The sequence below is a fragment of the Lonchura striata genome, chromosome 4A, assembly GCF_050655825.1.
Source record: "Lonchura striata isolate lonStrDom1 chromosome 4A, ASM5065582v1, whole genome shotgun sequence".
In the NCBI taxonomy this organism is placed as follows: Eukaryota; Metazoa; Chordata; class Aves; order Passeriformes; family Estrildidae; genus Lonchura; species Lonchura striata.
The window spans coordinates 18,336,179-18,352,410 of record NC_140742.1 but is presented as its reverse complement, the minus strand read 5'-3'; the positions used below and the strand labels follow the sequence as shown (position 1 = coordinate 18,352,410).

The window sequence follows — 16,232 nt, the reverse complement described above, 5'->3', positions numbered from 1 at the left end:
AGGCTAATGGCTGTTTGCTGAATAAAGAAGTAGTGAAATGATTTAAAAGCTCTGAAATGGAGTCTTTTTTTTTCCTTTTGCTGCCTTATGCCAGCAGCTCCTGTAATACTTTACGGTCAGACAATGATACAAAGTGCAGGGAGTGCGAGTTGTCTGCTTGCAGGTCAGGGAGCTGGGAGCAGAACAGAGCCCTTAAGTCAAGTTGGACTTTTCCCTTCATTTACCCCATCTGCCTTAATGTGAGATCACTGATGTGTGGAGACCTGAACCCCCAGGGCACTGGCAGGATTAGCTCATATTTGAGAACTGCTGCACAAAAGCAAGGCATTGTTTATCAATGTGGGCTGTAAAACTTGCTGACACCATGTAGATTCACAGCCAGTTTAACTATGAAGAGATGAAATTCTGCCTGGTCCTCAAAAACAGAGGTGAAAGTGCAGCATCTCAGTACACAGAACCCACAATGAAGAATGTTATTAGTTAGGATTGGCTTGGAGATGGAGACAGAGAAAATAATTTTTTAAAACAAAGGTTTACACCTTGCCAAAACCAGCTCAATACCTTTCTTGTGCATTTATCAGCAGCTTGTTGTTTAATTTACAACCTATGACTCCTGCAACCCTGGCTTCTCCAAATCACAGTTTTTAATTAGCTGTTTGTTGGGCTTTTTCCCTAATGATGTACATTGATCACATAGATTTGGATTTTTTTTTATTCCACAAAGTGGGAAAAAACAACCCCATTGTTGTCACAAGAAAGCTTGGTCTCATTAGATGTGTGAAATGGTTCTGCTCTAACATGCTGAACAAATTTAGATCTGTTCTCAAGCTGCTGGAGAATAACAAATTCTCCCAGCCTAATGTTCCCTTACCAACAGCGGATACCTGATTCATATCCCATCACAGGTCAGAAAGAAAATTAATCCAGGTGGCACATCAACCTCACAAACTATAGATTCCAACACATCTACCTCAGCACATGAAAGCAAAAAAATCAATGTGAATGATGAGGGAAAATCTACCTGTAAAAATGTTCTAAGCTGAGGATCAGTGATGGTCCACAGGCAGGAAACTAGGCGAGCATGGAAAGCAGCAGGGTAGGACTCAAGTCTACTAACAATAGTCAGTGGAAGCCTGCACAAAGCCTGCTGTGAGCACCCTGAGGTGCCTGTATGTGCAGAAGGAGCTGGGGTTCCCTGCAAGGAGAGCCAGCCTCACCTCATGGTGTACAGGAGGGTGCCGTTGTCCACCAGGCGCAGCAGCTTGTTGGGGGTGGTCATGTTGTGGGCAACAGATTTCTTCCCGTTGTGGAAGAAAGTGTCAGGAGTCCAGATCTTACTGGCCAGCAGGTTGTTCAGGGGAAGGATTTTCATGGGACCATCAAACTTCAGCCTTTCATCTCTCCAGGACTGCCGGAAAAAGACGTCAATGGTGTATTCCTTTGGGGAGAGAGGAGAGGGAAATAAGTTGTGTTTTACTCAGCTCAAGAGGTGGTGTCTTATAGAGCAAACTGGGTTTTGGCACACCCTGGTGACACGAAGTGTGGTGCAACAAGCACAGTGTGCTAACAGCAGTGCAGGATAGATGGGATTCAGCACATTTTGGGTAATGACTTACCTATGATGTCAAAATGTGCATGTCAGTGTTTCTGAGCACTGCAGAGAAGCTGCAGCACAGCCTACAGTGGCCAGAGCTGGGGTAGCCCTGCTGCACCACCACCTCTATTGAGAAGTTTCAGGGGAGAAAGGCCATCATGTGCATCTACACAGGTATTTTAGAAGGCAAAAATAAAGATCCTGGAGATGGAATCTGGCCAGGAGGCTGGTAATTACATCACTGCCCATAAAAAAGAAAAAAAAAAGAAATAAAAAAGAAAAGAAAGAAACTTGCATGACGTTGTAATGTTATTTTGTTCCCCAGGTCACCTTTAGAAAATCATTTAATCAAAGACTTCCCAAACTTGCATTACAAGATCCTGTGACTTTCTTTTGTCTTTTTATTTCCTTTTCTTTTTTTTTATTTTCTTCTTTCTGCCAGGGTAGAGACCCATTTCCCAGGCCAAATTCCATCTGGGGCAGTTAGAAGTCATCTCTTTGAAGCCCTGCAGCCAAGCCAGCTCCTCACTCAGTGAAATGCAGATTCAGAAACCACTTTAGAGACAGAGGGGTCTTTGGAAAACCTCTCTGTCCCAACTGTTCTTCCTCCCCCTGCTGCTGGAGACTCATAATCTTTATTTACGCACTCCTGGAGGCCGCAGGACCAACCAAACTTATCATTGTGAATGATTTCTTTCCTTTTAGCACTTCTCAGCAGCACTTAAAAACTGCTGTGCGTCATTTTCCTATAGGACAGAGAAATTCCTACAGTTTTTGCAGCAGATGGCAGCTGAATGGAGGCATCTCTGTAAATAAATCCATCCCTGCTCCCTGGCCATGCAGACACCCCTGCTCAAATATGAACCTTCTGGATCTTGGCTGGGGAAGAAAAGAGAAATTCTACATTCTCTGTCCTGTACAAGGTATTTTGTCCCTTCATGGAAGTGATCTCTAATTCATTATTTCTTGGGATAAACCTGAAGAATGAGCCTGTGTGCAGTCCCAAGAGGTTTGGGAAAAGTCCTTATCAGAAGAAAAGCTCTCTTGTTCAATGTTTCTATTTAAAAAGTGCCAAAATATTTTTAATGACTTCCAAGGCTCTACTTATCTTCTTTAATGCTTAGGAATCATTCCTGCAGAAAAGACAAATCATGTTCAGAATCTTCCCCTCTTTTCTATGCTTCTTTCCATAAAAGCATTATTCCCAACTCACCCCTTCCAAGGAGCACCCCTTGTTCTGTGTTATGCTCTTCTCTGCCTACAGAAGTTACTGAAAACATTAAGACTGATGTCAGAACTCAAAATGTCCCTCAGACATTTTTGGATGTTCCAGGCCCAGGTCAGAAGCATTTGAGACCCTGGCAGGCAGCTGGAAACAGCTGAGATTTTGGGTTTGAGCCATGGAATGATTTACCAACCTTGCAGGAAGAACATGAAGTCACAAAAGTTTAGATATTATAGTAGAAGTAGTTACAAAGTAGAGGGAAGAATTTTTTAGTGCTGTACAGGGGGGTTTTAGCACCTGTACAGGGGGGTTTTTACTTTTTACATGGGAGTCAGAAGTTTTAAGATGGAGGAATGTAGGCCAGTCCTGTTCCTCCTCTTTCTCCTTCCTTACCTCCATGTTCTTGGTGATGTTGGCACTCCCAGATTGGTTTAGAGTAGAAAAGCACCATTTAATATAGGTAATAGGCATTGGGAAAAACTATAACCATGTAACACATAATGTACCATATAAAAGAGAGCAGCAGCCCTGGGTGGGAGAGAAGAAGCAGTTGGAGTCAGAGAGGATGTCAGGGTGTGTGTGTGCCTCTGCCTGAGCTGTGAGCAAACCACAGCATCTCCAGAAGAAAATATTTTAGATAACTTGCAATAAACTGCCCTGAGACCAAACAACAGAAGACTTCTGAACTTTTTTTTTAAAGCACGGGTTGGAGGAGAGATTTTTCCACCACACGGAGCCACCCTGACCCAGGGTGAGCTCCGGCAGACTGGCTCTGTCCTCAGAGTCCATCCATGAAACAAAAAAAACCCTTCCATTTTTGTCTCCCTTTGAATAATTTCCCTGCGACTGGGGCAAAGTTGCAAGAGCTCAGTCCCAAAGCTGGGGTGCGCCTCAGGTGGGATCAGGCTCTGCTCTCCAAACTGAGAGACCCAAAGTCCCTTGGAGCACCTCAGTGGAAAGGTCTCCACATCCTCCTCCTCCTCCTCCTCCATGCTTGGTGAGCAGCTGTGGGTTTCAGATTTAATTAAAGAGAGAAACTGAGAGTTTCTAGCCAGGCCGAAGCCTGGGAAAGAGTTGTAAAGGAATGTAAATTATTCTTTATCCCTCTTGTTGTTCACATTGTTTATAGTTAAGTTCTATCACTGTGTGTCAAACACCAATGCTGCGAATTGTTTTCACTTTATGACCAATAGAGCTGGTCCTCACAAAGCTCTAGATAAAAGAGCAGTGTATTTTGAACAAACCGGAATTTTCCTCTCAGCAGCCTTCTGATCAAAGTCTTCTCATTCCCGTCCTGCCTCAACAGCAACAAGCAGCTCTCTGCCCACTCCCCAGGGCAGCTTTGGGAGGGCAGCGTGGCACCGGGCAGGGGCCAGCGGGAAGGAGGGCGTGCCTTGCTCCCGAGATGAACGGGAGCCCCAGAGCAGGCTCTCCCCACCTTCCCGAGGAGATGGAGCTCCCCTCCCTTCCTTTTGGCAGCAGAGCTAAAACACATTCGCTATGCATTTGTAAAATACACGGAACGAAAGCGTGCGGAGGGGAAATAATTTATTATTCCTTAACTGTCTTCCTAATTTTAAATTCATTTTGTCAAATCACATTGCAGAGAATACCTTCCTCTTTTCAATACCTCATATTTTTTTTCTTCACAGTTCATTATACACACTCCCTTAATCAAATATGCTCCACCTTGGAAGTAATTATCAGATACTCCCCAAGGGCTACGATTGCTGAATATATTATGGGTCTCTGCTGTGGTAGGAAAGCAGGAGAGAGAGGAAGATCTCAGATGAGGTTCATAATCTTGATTACACTGACATCAACTTATCTTCTTACCCTGGAGGGAGTGGTCTTCCCAAAGCAACATGGGTTAGAGTGATGGAGTGAGCAGCTCCATGAAACACAGAGATTTTATTCTCCCCCAGCTCCTCTGCTTGCCAGCACAGGATTGATGTGGGACAGCTGAAGAGATGTTCAGGCCATGCCAGCCTGGATAATTCAATCCTTGCAGCTCTGGAGGGGCTGTGAGAGCCCCAGGACACTGCTCCAGCCTGGCCTGGCCAGTGACAACCTGCTCCCTGCCCCAGAATGGGGCATCCCTCATCCACCCATGCCATCCCTCCATGGCATGGACTGCCCACCACCGACCTGGGCTATGCCGGCACAGGGCACCTCAGGGGCTGGACATGCAGGAGGGGCTCAGCCCTGAATGCACAACTGGCCTCACGTGGCATCCTGGAACTCTTGAGCAACCACCCACAGCCTGCCCTTCTCTGGGTGCGTGTGGAATACGAGCTGCTGTTGAGAAACCTCACTATTAATTATGCTCCACAGTCCTGTTTTAATTAGAAGACAAACTGTTGTGGGAATACAAGCCTAAATTCCGACCTCAGGCCTTTTCATTAATAATTTTCCCTGAACATGTCGAAATAGCACAGTCAGTTCATGTTTTTTTCTGTTTTCTCTTTTGCCTCCCTCCAGTTCAGGCACTAAGGATGGTTTGATGGTGAATCATTTTCTTTGTCATTGCCACCAAAGCAGAGCAGATTCTGGCATCCTCCCCTCTTCCCAAGGAGCACCTTCATTCCTCCAGTTATCAGCTGCTTTCCAAAAGCCCAAGCACACCTGGGAAACAACTCCTGTCTACCCCTGGAACTGAGATACCACCAGCTCTTGTCACTTAGGAAACTCCCACTTTTACCCATATTGTCCTGGGATGAGGAGGGACACATCCACAGCAGCTGAGGAGAAGCCCCCCGTCCCCGTGAGACACCTACCATGTCTGTGTCCGAGACAGGGCCGAAACTCGTCACGTAAATGTCTGTCTTGACTTCAGTTACACTGTCTGGGACAAAAAGAGAAAAAAAAAAGAGAAAAAAGAGCAATTAGAGAGCTGAATTTCCTTGTGCAGGCAAGGGTTTGAGGTTTGTTACATGGTGTTTATTCCTGCTCTGCTGAACCCTCAGCACTGTGCTCTATGCCCCAAACAACGGCTGGTTTTATCACTCGTAATTGGGCACATCCATCTCCAGGGCAGCTCTGCTGCTTCCCACACTTACACTGAGGACAAATCTGTCCCACACGGCCAGACAATGCGTATTTACAGAATCTGTGTGGCTGCATGATCCACACCCTGCTACAGATCCACATGTTTTCAATCCCGAGGTAAGCCCTGATGCTTTGCAACTCCTTTTTAATCTGAAATCCCTTTGTGTCTCCCAGCCAGATAAACAGCCTAGCAATGTTCCAGCAGTTTTAGGGAACCCTGTGTTTGTTACAGCCCCAGGCTTATCTGTATGTAAAAAGAATCAATATTCTGATTGCCTTTTACTGCCATCGTGCTTGCTGCTCTCCTAAGTGCCTCGCTCTCACAAAGCTGCTGCTTGCCCACATCACGTGCTGGCCCTGCATCCCGGGCTGAGATTCCCTCACGGATGCTGAGCAGCAGCTTCACTGCCCCTGCAAAGCCACAGGGCCCCACTGCCTGCCCAGCTGCTAAAACCAGGGGCAATTTTAACCACGTGCCTTCAGCCAAGCTGGAGCGCTGAACACAGCCAGCAGCACGTGCACACAGAGCTCTCCTGCCTGACTTCCTTGGATTTTGGCTTGTTTCCTAATTGACCCCTCTGCTGCCACCCCGCTTTGCAGGGAAATCAAGGCACAGTGATTTCCCAGATTTACAGTCCTGTGCTCTGCCCACTGGGTTGTGCTCCAAACATGATGGATGAGCCGCCTTGAGTTCAGCACTCAGTTCCCATAAATCCTCCCCACTTTAGGATAGATCACGCTGTTGTGTGGCATTAGCTGGCTCAGAGCTGCTCTCCTAATGAAACAACCAATTTAAAGCTGCAAAGCAGTGTTCATGTTTTATGCACAGGACCCAATTTTGGCCATTGCAGCAGCCTTGCAAGTAGCCTGGATGGCCCATTGTTTAATTTAGTTATGGAAATCCTTTTGTCCCCTGAGAGTTATTTTGCAGTACTATGAAGCTTAGGTTTGTGCTTCAAAGTTATACATCCCAAAATAAGATAATGCATTCTGGCAGGGTTTTCTCCTTAATGGCTAAAATATACGTATACATGTCTTTAGTTATTATGGCTGAGAAGCTTTTGATGCAGCCCGTGGCTGGTATTATTGTGCTATATAAGTAACCCTTGATCTCGTCTTGATGCGACAAAAAGAAGGTTAAAGAGAAATATGTATGTGGTACACTTGGTGAAACACCCAGAAATCTAAACAAAGTGAGCCTCTTCCATGAGGCTGAAACTCTCTGGGCATTCTCAACTCCCTCCAAACAAGTCCCCAGATGAGGCAGAGAACATTTAGTGGTGTGAAGCTCTTTCTGCTACCCCCTGCAGTGAGAGAAAGCTCATTATGTCTTGGAGAAAACACAAAACTCTCCCTCCCCTGTTGTAAATGCAGGCAAACCCAGTGGGAAGAAATGGAGATGTCTGACTCAATTCAGAAGGCTGAATTATTTCTTTATTATAACTATGCTAAAATACATCAATATACTATAGAAAAGCAGGATACTAAAACTACATACTACTTTCTCTGACTCTCACACAACTCGTGACCCTCTCTGAGAGCCCAGCCCCGGGTGGGTTGGATTGGCCACCAGGCTCAAACAATCCTCACCAGAATCCAACCAAGCCATCACCCCAGGTAAACAATTCTCCAAACACATTCCACATAGGAAAAACAAGGAGCAGAAATATAAATTATTTTCTCTTTCATTTCTCTCTGTGCACCTCTATGAAAATCCTGAGAGGGAGAGAAATGTGCTTGCCACACTCCCCTCCCTCTCCTCCCCTCCCTGGCATTCATTCTGCAGATCAGGAGCTGTGGCCACCCATGGCCAGTCCCTGGGAGGTGCAGGGTGAGCTGTGCCCTGCTCACAGGGACAGGGTCACAGGAGCGTCTGGGCTTTCCAGTGTGCTCTGCCAGGTGCAAGCACATCAGGAGGGATTCAGGAAGCCAGGAGGAGACAAAAAGGCAGAATTCATTTTGGACACCTTTTGATATGATCCTGCAATCCTTAAATGAGCTTTTATGTCCTCATCATGCTGTAACCTGGCTGACACAGAGCTCCAGAGACCCCTTCCTGACCTTTCAATCTACCGGTAAATCCAACAAAGATAATGGCATTAGGAAACTTCAATAATCTATTAATAACTTATTAAGTAATTAGTTATTACAACCCATGTCTGAAGAGAATCCCCTATTTCCAGACTGCAGACTTACCCCCTGGCAAGGCCATGCAGCACCCAGAGGAAGGGACAAGCGGGGGCTTCACCACTGGCTCAGTGATGTCCCTCAGCTCTGAGAAAAATTAGCTTCCTGCACCTCTCATGGCAAAAGCCAGACTGAACCCTCCCTGTTAATATGTGCTCCTAAGGGCAGGATTAGGCTGGGATCCGGAGGGATTTCTGAAATTAAATCATTGCTACGCAGGCAGGGATTTCAGCAGAGCTGGGAAATCCAGAGATAAGTGAAACACCAGCAGAACAGAGCAAACTCCAGCCGCAGAGATTCACTTCCCTTGTGATCCCACAGCCCAAGAGCACCTGCCCTGCTCCCAGCTCTGTGTCTGTGAGACCTCCATCTGCAGAGAAATCAGGAGCCCCCCAGCAGCCTCCCCTCTCCTGACCCTCACACTGACCCACCCAGAGCCTGAATGACATGAAACTGCATCTGCTTTTTCAGCACGAGAAAGCTGAGAGAAAAGCATCTCCTGCCTCTGCTTAGAGACATGGAAGGGAAATTCTAATTTTCTGCTCAAGCCATAGATGTGCTCACGCTGTAGCTTGGCTGTCTTGCGCAGTTCTCCCAAAAATTTAACAATTAAGGACAGTATAGGGGGGTAGGCACTTTCCCTAGAACTGCTGCAGAACACAAAATGGCATTTTTCATTTCCTAGCAGCATCCTTCCCTCAAATTCAATTTTTTTACAGGCACGAGTCGAGCCTTCAAGGCTGCTGGAGTGGCAGGTGGATGCTGCCAGCCCTGTTTATAACCAGGGAAACAAAAATGCAGGGGCTGGGTTCAGATAGGAAGCTGGAGCAGAGCAAGGACCAGAGCCCAGGTCTGGCTGCCCTAAGGATTGGCACAACACTGCCCAAGAGAGCCCTTGATGGGCTGCCCAAGCCCCTTCCAGCCACCCTGCTGAGCTGCTGCACCAGCAAAGCAAAAAAAGACCCTGGAGCCAACACAAAACTGGAAGAGCAAGAGATTTCAGGTTCAGTATTTGAACTGAATTTAGAGATCCAAGTGGCATGCCATGTTCCCAAGTCATTTGTTTGAGGATGATTCCCTTGTCTGGGGGTTTTGCCCATTTATAGGCTCAGCTTATTCCCAAGCTTCAGCACAACCATGTCCCTAGGAACAATTTGGAGCAAGTGTGAGAGCAGAACAAGGTGCTGCCGGTCAGCCAGGGTTCCCCCTTGCCTTGGGGTACAGAGCCTTCTCCTGCCTTGCTCCCAGCTGTAGAAATGCCCCAGAGCTGGGCAGGTCTGCAATGCAAATGGCAAAGCAAACAACCCTTCCCACAGTGTTACCATGGCACTTACTACACCTGCCTGCTTTTTGAGAGCTGCGCCTCTCCTGCAGGAATCTGCTACCCCAGATCTGGCTGCTTGGGTACACCACACAGCCCCTGCCAGCCCTGGGGGGACAGCTCAGCCCCCGCACACCAGCGGGTCTGGCACTGCCCTGGCTGTGCACAGGGTGCAAACCAGCAGCAGCTGTCGCTGAGCTGCTTCGGGCTTCCCATTTCCCCTGTGCCCCCATCCCGGCCAGGCAGACACCCCTTTCTCCTGCAACTCCCCGGTTTAAGTGCCCATGACTCCCCGGGCCCGGGAGGAGATAGCTATTATTTACAAAATGACAGAGTGCTATTTTTACTCGCTTCTTGGAAGCACGGGGAGCAGCGGCAGAGCTGGAACACAAATTACACCGCCTCGCTGCCTCTCCCCTGCCCGGCTGCAGAGCTACGAGTGCTCCTGGCAGCGGGGCAGGCTCGTGTTAAACCTCCCCGTGCTGTTTATCCAAGAATCACCCCTGATACCCCGGCTCGGCCGGCTGTGTGTCAGCTGCGGGGGTTTGAGGGCGTGCCGAGTGTGGTTCGGCAGGTGGGGGTTCCCGGAGGCTGTGCCTGCAGCCGGGATGCTGTGCAGGCACCCGGGATGCTGTGCAGGCAGCCGGGATGCTGTGCAGGCAGCCGGGATGCTGTGCAGGCACCCGGGATGCTGTGCAGGCACCCGGGATGCTGTGCAGGCACCCGGGATGCTGTGCAGACACCCGGGATGCTGTGCAGGCAGCCGGGATGCTGTGCAGACACCCGGGATGCTGTGCAGGCACCCGGGATGCTGTGCAGGCACCCGGGATGCTGTGCAGACACCTGGGATGCTGTGCAGACACCCGGGATGCTGTGCAGGCAGCCGGGATGCTGTGCAGACACCTGGGATGCTATGCCCACAGCCAGGATGCTGTGCCCACAGCCCCGATGCTGTGCCTGCAGCTGTACATCCGGGGTGCTGTGCCTGCAGCCTGGGTGCTGTGCAGGCAGCTGGGATGCTGTGCCTGCAGCCGGGATGCTGTGCCTGCAGCCTCAGTGCTGTGCCTGCAGCGGTGCAGCCGGGATGCTGTGCAGGCAGCCGGGATGCTGTGCCTGCAGCCGTGCAGCCGGGATGCTGTGCAGGCAGCCGGGATGCTGTGCCTGCAGCCGTGCAGCCGGGATGCTGTGCCTGCAGCCGTGCAGCCGGGATGCTGTGCCTGCAGCCGGGATGCTGTGCCTGCAGCCGGGATGCTGTGTCTGCAGCCGTGCAGCCGGGATGCTGTGCCTGCAGCCGTGCAGCCGGGCGCTGGGGGCTCCCGAGTGATGCGTGCTATGAAAAGCAGGGGCGAAGGCGCTGCGGCTCCGTGCAGGGGATTCCTGGATGCTGCGCTGACGTCAGGGAGGCTGCACAGCCCCGGGATGAGCCGGGGGATGGGAGCTCCTCCAGGCAGCTCCAGGGCTGTGCGGGGGCCTAAGGGAGCTCGTAGGTGATGAACCCATCTGCACTGGTGTTTCTGTGCCAGGTGGTGTAAGAGACGGTCCCAAGTTCCCCTCATTTTTGCCTCACAATCGCCGCAATGGCAGAGACTGAGATGCTGAAGAACCCGACTGGAGTTCTGGCCTGGGTGAGGTGGATGCTCGCCAGCTGATGGTTTGCAGGTGTGCTTGCTGTGTCACCACACTGCACTGCTCCTGGCAGGGCCTGGCAAGGAGTGGTTTGCTCTACACGCTTACACCTGCTTCACGACACCTGAACCTGTGAATTTTCCCACCTCTTGGCCAAATGAACTTTCTGGGGTAACTTTGGTGATCTCCTACGGAAGATCCCTCATCTGCCTCACGACCACTGTGACAGACAGAGATTGAAGCTACCTCCCAAAGACTGAGACCCCTATAATCCTAGCACAGGGGTGCTGGCCTGACTGAAGCAGGGTGTTTGCCAAGTGGTGCCTGCACGTGTGTTCACTGCACCAAGGAAACAATGCGCCTGGCTCACTGCTGAAATGGACTTGTCCTGCCTCAGAACATGGACTGTCTATACCCACTTTTCAATAGACTCGTTCTCCATTCATTACCTGTTCCCCCACTTGGCAGAGAATTAAAAAAGATCCCTGAGTTAACCAAGACTTCGGCGAACCCCCACGGACGACAGCAAATCCATGTAGCTGGATCATCAAGGATTTAGCCTCTCTGTTTGGTAGCTATATCCCCCTTCCCCTCTTTCTTTCTCTCTATCCTTTATTTCCTTTCTGTCCCCTCTATCACATTTGCCGTGGGCACTCAGTAAAGGTGAATTTGTTGTGATTAAACTGATGCTCCCCTGCCGTTCGCCTTTTGCACTTTTGGGATTGGTAAACGAACGATCACAAGTTCGCTTGTCCTAGCAGATTGTGAGCAGGTGGTGTGGCTGAGGATAGAAGGGTTCAGGATTTTCTGCACCCAGGGGTACAAACCATCAATCCACTCCAAATCAGGTCCTGCAGGGAGATGTTTCTGCTCAGGGCTCCAATATCTCATCTCCAGCTGCGATCACAACCTAAGAAGGGCAGTAACAAGCTGATTGTGCCCCTTAACTTCCTCCTAGACAGCACCATTTATCCTCAGCTCAAGAATTTCTGAGGTCCCCTTATTCAGTGTTCCCTTATTCTGTGTATCCTAAAAGCCACACAAGACCCTTGGGGGAGGATTTCCACCAGCCTGTGCAGACAGCAGTGGCACCATGAAGAGAGGGGATGCAGCCTTGCTCTCTTCTGCATCACACAACCCGAAGTGTCACCAGGGTGACACCCAAAAACACCAGGGTGGTGTTTTCCAGCTAACTCGGCATCTCTGGGAAGGGAAACACAAGAAGTCAGCTGGTACTACTGACTTCCACCTCATAGCTTCCCCCAACTCCTTGCCATAGTAATTAACAAGCAGCAGAAGGTAGTTTTTGCAGCTGCACACAGAAGCTCTTTGTGTGTTGCACTCTTTGCCTTCTCAGCCTCCCACAGGGGGGATTTAATTTTCCTTCCACTTTTAGCCTCTGGAACAAAAGAGGTTTCCATGACCTCTGCTACAGGCTCCATAAGCCCACTGGAGCTGAGCTGAACCACAGCCCCGGGCAGCCCTTACCTTCAGAGGTGTCACTACAGCCCCAGCCAGAAACTCCACCCTTGGCTCCTCCTCTCCCTTTGACCCCTGTCACACCAGGGCTGCCTTTCCCAGCCCCTACCTGTGTTTTTTCAGGTGGTTTTTAACCTGTGGTGCTGCCTTGTTTTGGGAAGTGGGGGGTGAATGGTGTCTCCTTGCAAGATGAGAGGGAGGGACATCTCTGAGTGGTGTGGCATGTGGCATCTTCTCTGTGACCTGGCACTTGGGAATGCCAGACCAGTGCTGGGAGAGGACAGAGAGGCACAAGCAGAGGGGTAGGTGTCCAAGAGGAGAGGGTGACCCCTCTCCACAACCTCAAGCTGCAGAAGTGGAGACATCTACATCACCAAGCACACACCAGAAGCCCTGACGTGGCCTGACTGCTGCTCTCCTGTTGTGGGGGCAGTAAGGCTCCCCCACATACATCAGAGTTGCTTTTCTTGCAGTTTTTTTTTTTCTCTAAGGAAGCTCAGAAATAGCAGCAGAGAAGGAAATATTTCAGTGAACATCACTGCAGTGCTGTTGATGCCTCCTGGGCTTGTCCAGCCCAGTCAGGGAATAAAGCTGACTCCAAGGACATTGTCAGAGCTCCTGCCACACAAAAGGCCACAAAACAGTGTGAGCTATTGCTAATGTCACGACCACAAACATCCCTACTGTGCCTGCAGTACTGCCACATCAGGTACCCTGGGAGCAGAGGCTCTGCTGGGGTCAGGAGGGAAAAGCTGGGGAACAGAGGGGGCAAAAAGCCACAATAATCTCCTGGCCATCCCTGCAGCCTCTGGGAAAGGGAGAGCAGAACTGGAGAGCAGAGGTGCAGGCAGGTCTCAGCACAAACCCTTCTCTCTCCTCAGCTGGGTATGACTTGAGGGATCTCAGACAACACAGACAGAGGTCATGAGCAACCTCTTCAAACTCCCAGTCCAAAAGTAAAAATACATTATTTTCAGACACTGTTTGGCTGTTACAGCACCCCAGCAACCTTGAATATGAAATTACTTGCTCAGAAGCAAAAGCCAAGTCTCCTGTCACAGAAATTTACCCCTGTCTGGCAGCTCAGCCCGGGCACCTTTCCCAAAAGTGGACAGCAGTGTGTACATGTTCTTCTGAGAGGCAGCAAGAACATACACAGAATGTCTCGGTCCTGTCAGTGCCAAGCGGCAGCCAGCAGGGCCAGGAGTGTCACCAGGGGGCTGGCAGGTGGCCCAGCCCTTCAGAGGCCAGACAGAGCTAACAGCAACATTTAATTCCCTGAACTACCTGAAACACCCACATCTCCAGGAAAACTCACTCGGGCAGAAGCATCACGACACAGCTGAAAGTCCCTGGCCCCACAGGCAGCTCTGCCCACCCAGACCTCACCACCTCTGAGGGCACCTGCCTCTCTCTAGGGAGCACAGAGATGAGGATGAGCAGGGCCCACGGATGAAGGCTGGTGACCTGGGACAGAGTGGTTGAAGATGACAGGATGCTCATCTACTGCAAAGTGGGGTCAGCCAAGGACAGAGCACTGGGAAATCTGTACTCTGCAGAATAAACCACATAGTAAGGGAAGAAACAATATAAATGTCTGAAACAAATGTCTTATCTCAGCAAAAGCAGGGGTGAGTAAGAGCCTGCAGGGGATTGCCAACAAGACCTTTGGGTTGGATCCTTATCGAGCTCTGCCATGTCACCAACGATTTGTCTCAAACAGTTTTGCCTGGCTATTTGCTTGATTCCAGAGTAACTGGGTCTGTGTAACAGCTCTGACACCCTCAGTTATGCTTCCAGTGACTTCTGCAGGGTTATGATCAAAAGGACATCACATTTAGATGGGCAACAAGGCTATCTGCTGCTCGCCAGGAAAGCATCAAGCCTGCTTCCCCAGTCCTGGGGTGCCCAGGCTTTTTTTCACCCACTGCTGCTGCTCCAATCCCCTGGCACTGCCAGCATTTGCTGTACAGCCAGTTCCCAAGTTGCTGCTCTGTGAGCCATGGTGATTAATTACTACCTTCTCTCTGGTGTGATGGCACATCAGTGTCTACAATTGCGTGTCCTCCAGCCAGACTAGAGAGAAATCATCCAATCTGTAAACACAGCTACGTATGTGGTGTCACTTCCAGCTGTGCTTCTCTCCTTTCCCCCCTCAACCTGGATATTTCAGGGAGAACAAGGAATTCAAAAGATTCCAGGGGCTGTCTCAAGAGAACAACGAAGCCTCTCACACGTGATGAGAGAGATCAGTGTGGTCTGCAATTACATGTGCTCAATTCTTCAGCACAGATGAAGTGAGATGATGCCTGTCAAAGCCTCAGAAACACTGCCTGCCCTGGCTCCCTTTCTTAGCAGGGCCCTTCCTCTCTCAGGGAGAGCTGAGGCAGGGAATAGATTTATTCCCTGTCTCACACCACGTGCTGCAGATGCAGAGTTCTCACATGGCTGCAACCAATGTCCTCTGCAGGAAGGAGCTGCAGGACCATGAAGTGACCCAGTTACCACCTGAGTGTGGCTTGTCTGGGCTTCATGGCACACTCTCAGGCAGGATGGATGTCTAATTCCTGGGCACAAACTCCTTGGGTTGCGTAGAGAAGATCAGCTCGGTTTTTGGAAGAGAAATCCCTCAGGAGCCTGCAAATGTGCTGTACATGGCTCTGACCCAGGTCTGAGCTCTCTCCACACCCACACAACTCCATAACCAACAGAGCTGGGATCAAGGCACAACTACTGCTTAAGGCAGAGCACTCAGACCAAGTTTGCTCCCCAGCACAATGCTGAGAGGCACAGGGGGCACTGCTGGCCCGTTCTGGGTGAGTAACTGCACTGCCTCCCCAGCCCTCCCGTGGGGTAACAGCACAGGTAGCCCAGCTTCCTGCTCAGACCTGGCTGCACTGCCCCTCTGTCTCACTGGCTAAGGGGACTCCAGGCACACCTGGCATGCCCAGGTGTTCCTGTAGAAGGTGCTACAGGGATTTCACACCCTCCCATGCTGGTGAAAGGCATTTTCTCACACTTGTCAAGAGTGCGGGGTGCAGGTTACAGCTCTATCCAGCAGAGTAGCCTAGGAGAGAGGCTGCTTTACCAGCAGAGGAGCCAACAAACCCTGCTTCCCTCAGATCAGCTTTTCCTCCCTGTTCTTCTGATGCCTAACACCAGTTGATCCCAATTAGTTACCTCTCTCAGCTTTGGGTCTTTTTCCACTCAGCTTCATAATTCCACAAATCTTGGAGGGACTCCAGATCTCAGAGTTATCCACCTTTTCTGTCAGGCTTTGCTCAGATCAGCCAGCAGGCTCTAAAGCTTATGGAAGACAAAAGGCAGCAAATGGGTGTGATAAGCCTTACACCATTAGAAGCCCTGGATAAAACCCTACCACAAGGCTCCACAGAATGTGATTTGATTTCGCTTGCCCCCCATTTATCCACGTGCACATATTCTTATCACCACATTGGATACACATCCGGGGTGAGACTCAGGATGTGGTGCAAGTTATTGATAAACATCCAGCCCAGCAGGGACAGAAGAAAGAGTCAGAAGCAGCTACTGCTGGAGGGTGTGCAGCCATGGAGGCTTTATACACACCCCTCATTCTCACACATACAGACTACAAACAGAGCCTACAAATTAGCTGTGCTATTTTTGCCACAGACAGAACTAAGACAGAATGAACAAAGCTACTGTCGTTACTATTTTAAGGACTCAGGACACCCTCAGATGGCAGGAAGACAGAGGAGGAATATGTATGT

At 49.9% G+C, this 16,232-nt stretch overlaps 1 protein-coding gene across 10 annotated transcripts in view; it reads right to left on the bottom strand.

Annotated features, from left to right (window-relative positions):
* The window catches only part of LOC110472673 (gamma-aminobutyric acid receptor subunit alpha-3), a 124,789-nt gene that overhangs the window by 32,254 nt on the left and 76,303 nt on the right, over window positions 1-16,232 (bottom strand). For 9 of the 10 annotated variants that reach the window (XM_031504822.3, XM_031504826.3, XM_085570665.1 and 6 more), the window contains 2 exons: window positions 5,597-5,664; window positions 1,218-1,438 (listed from right to left, as the gene is read on the bottom strand). In XM_031504822.3, the coding sequence (XP_031360682.3) occupies window positions 1,218-1,438; window positions 5,597-5,664 (289 nt within the window). The remainder of the gene's footprint in view (window positions 1-1,217; window positions 1,439-5,596; window positions 5,665-16,232) is intronic. The other variant, XM_031504828.3, reaches the window with a different exon arrangement.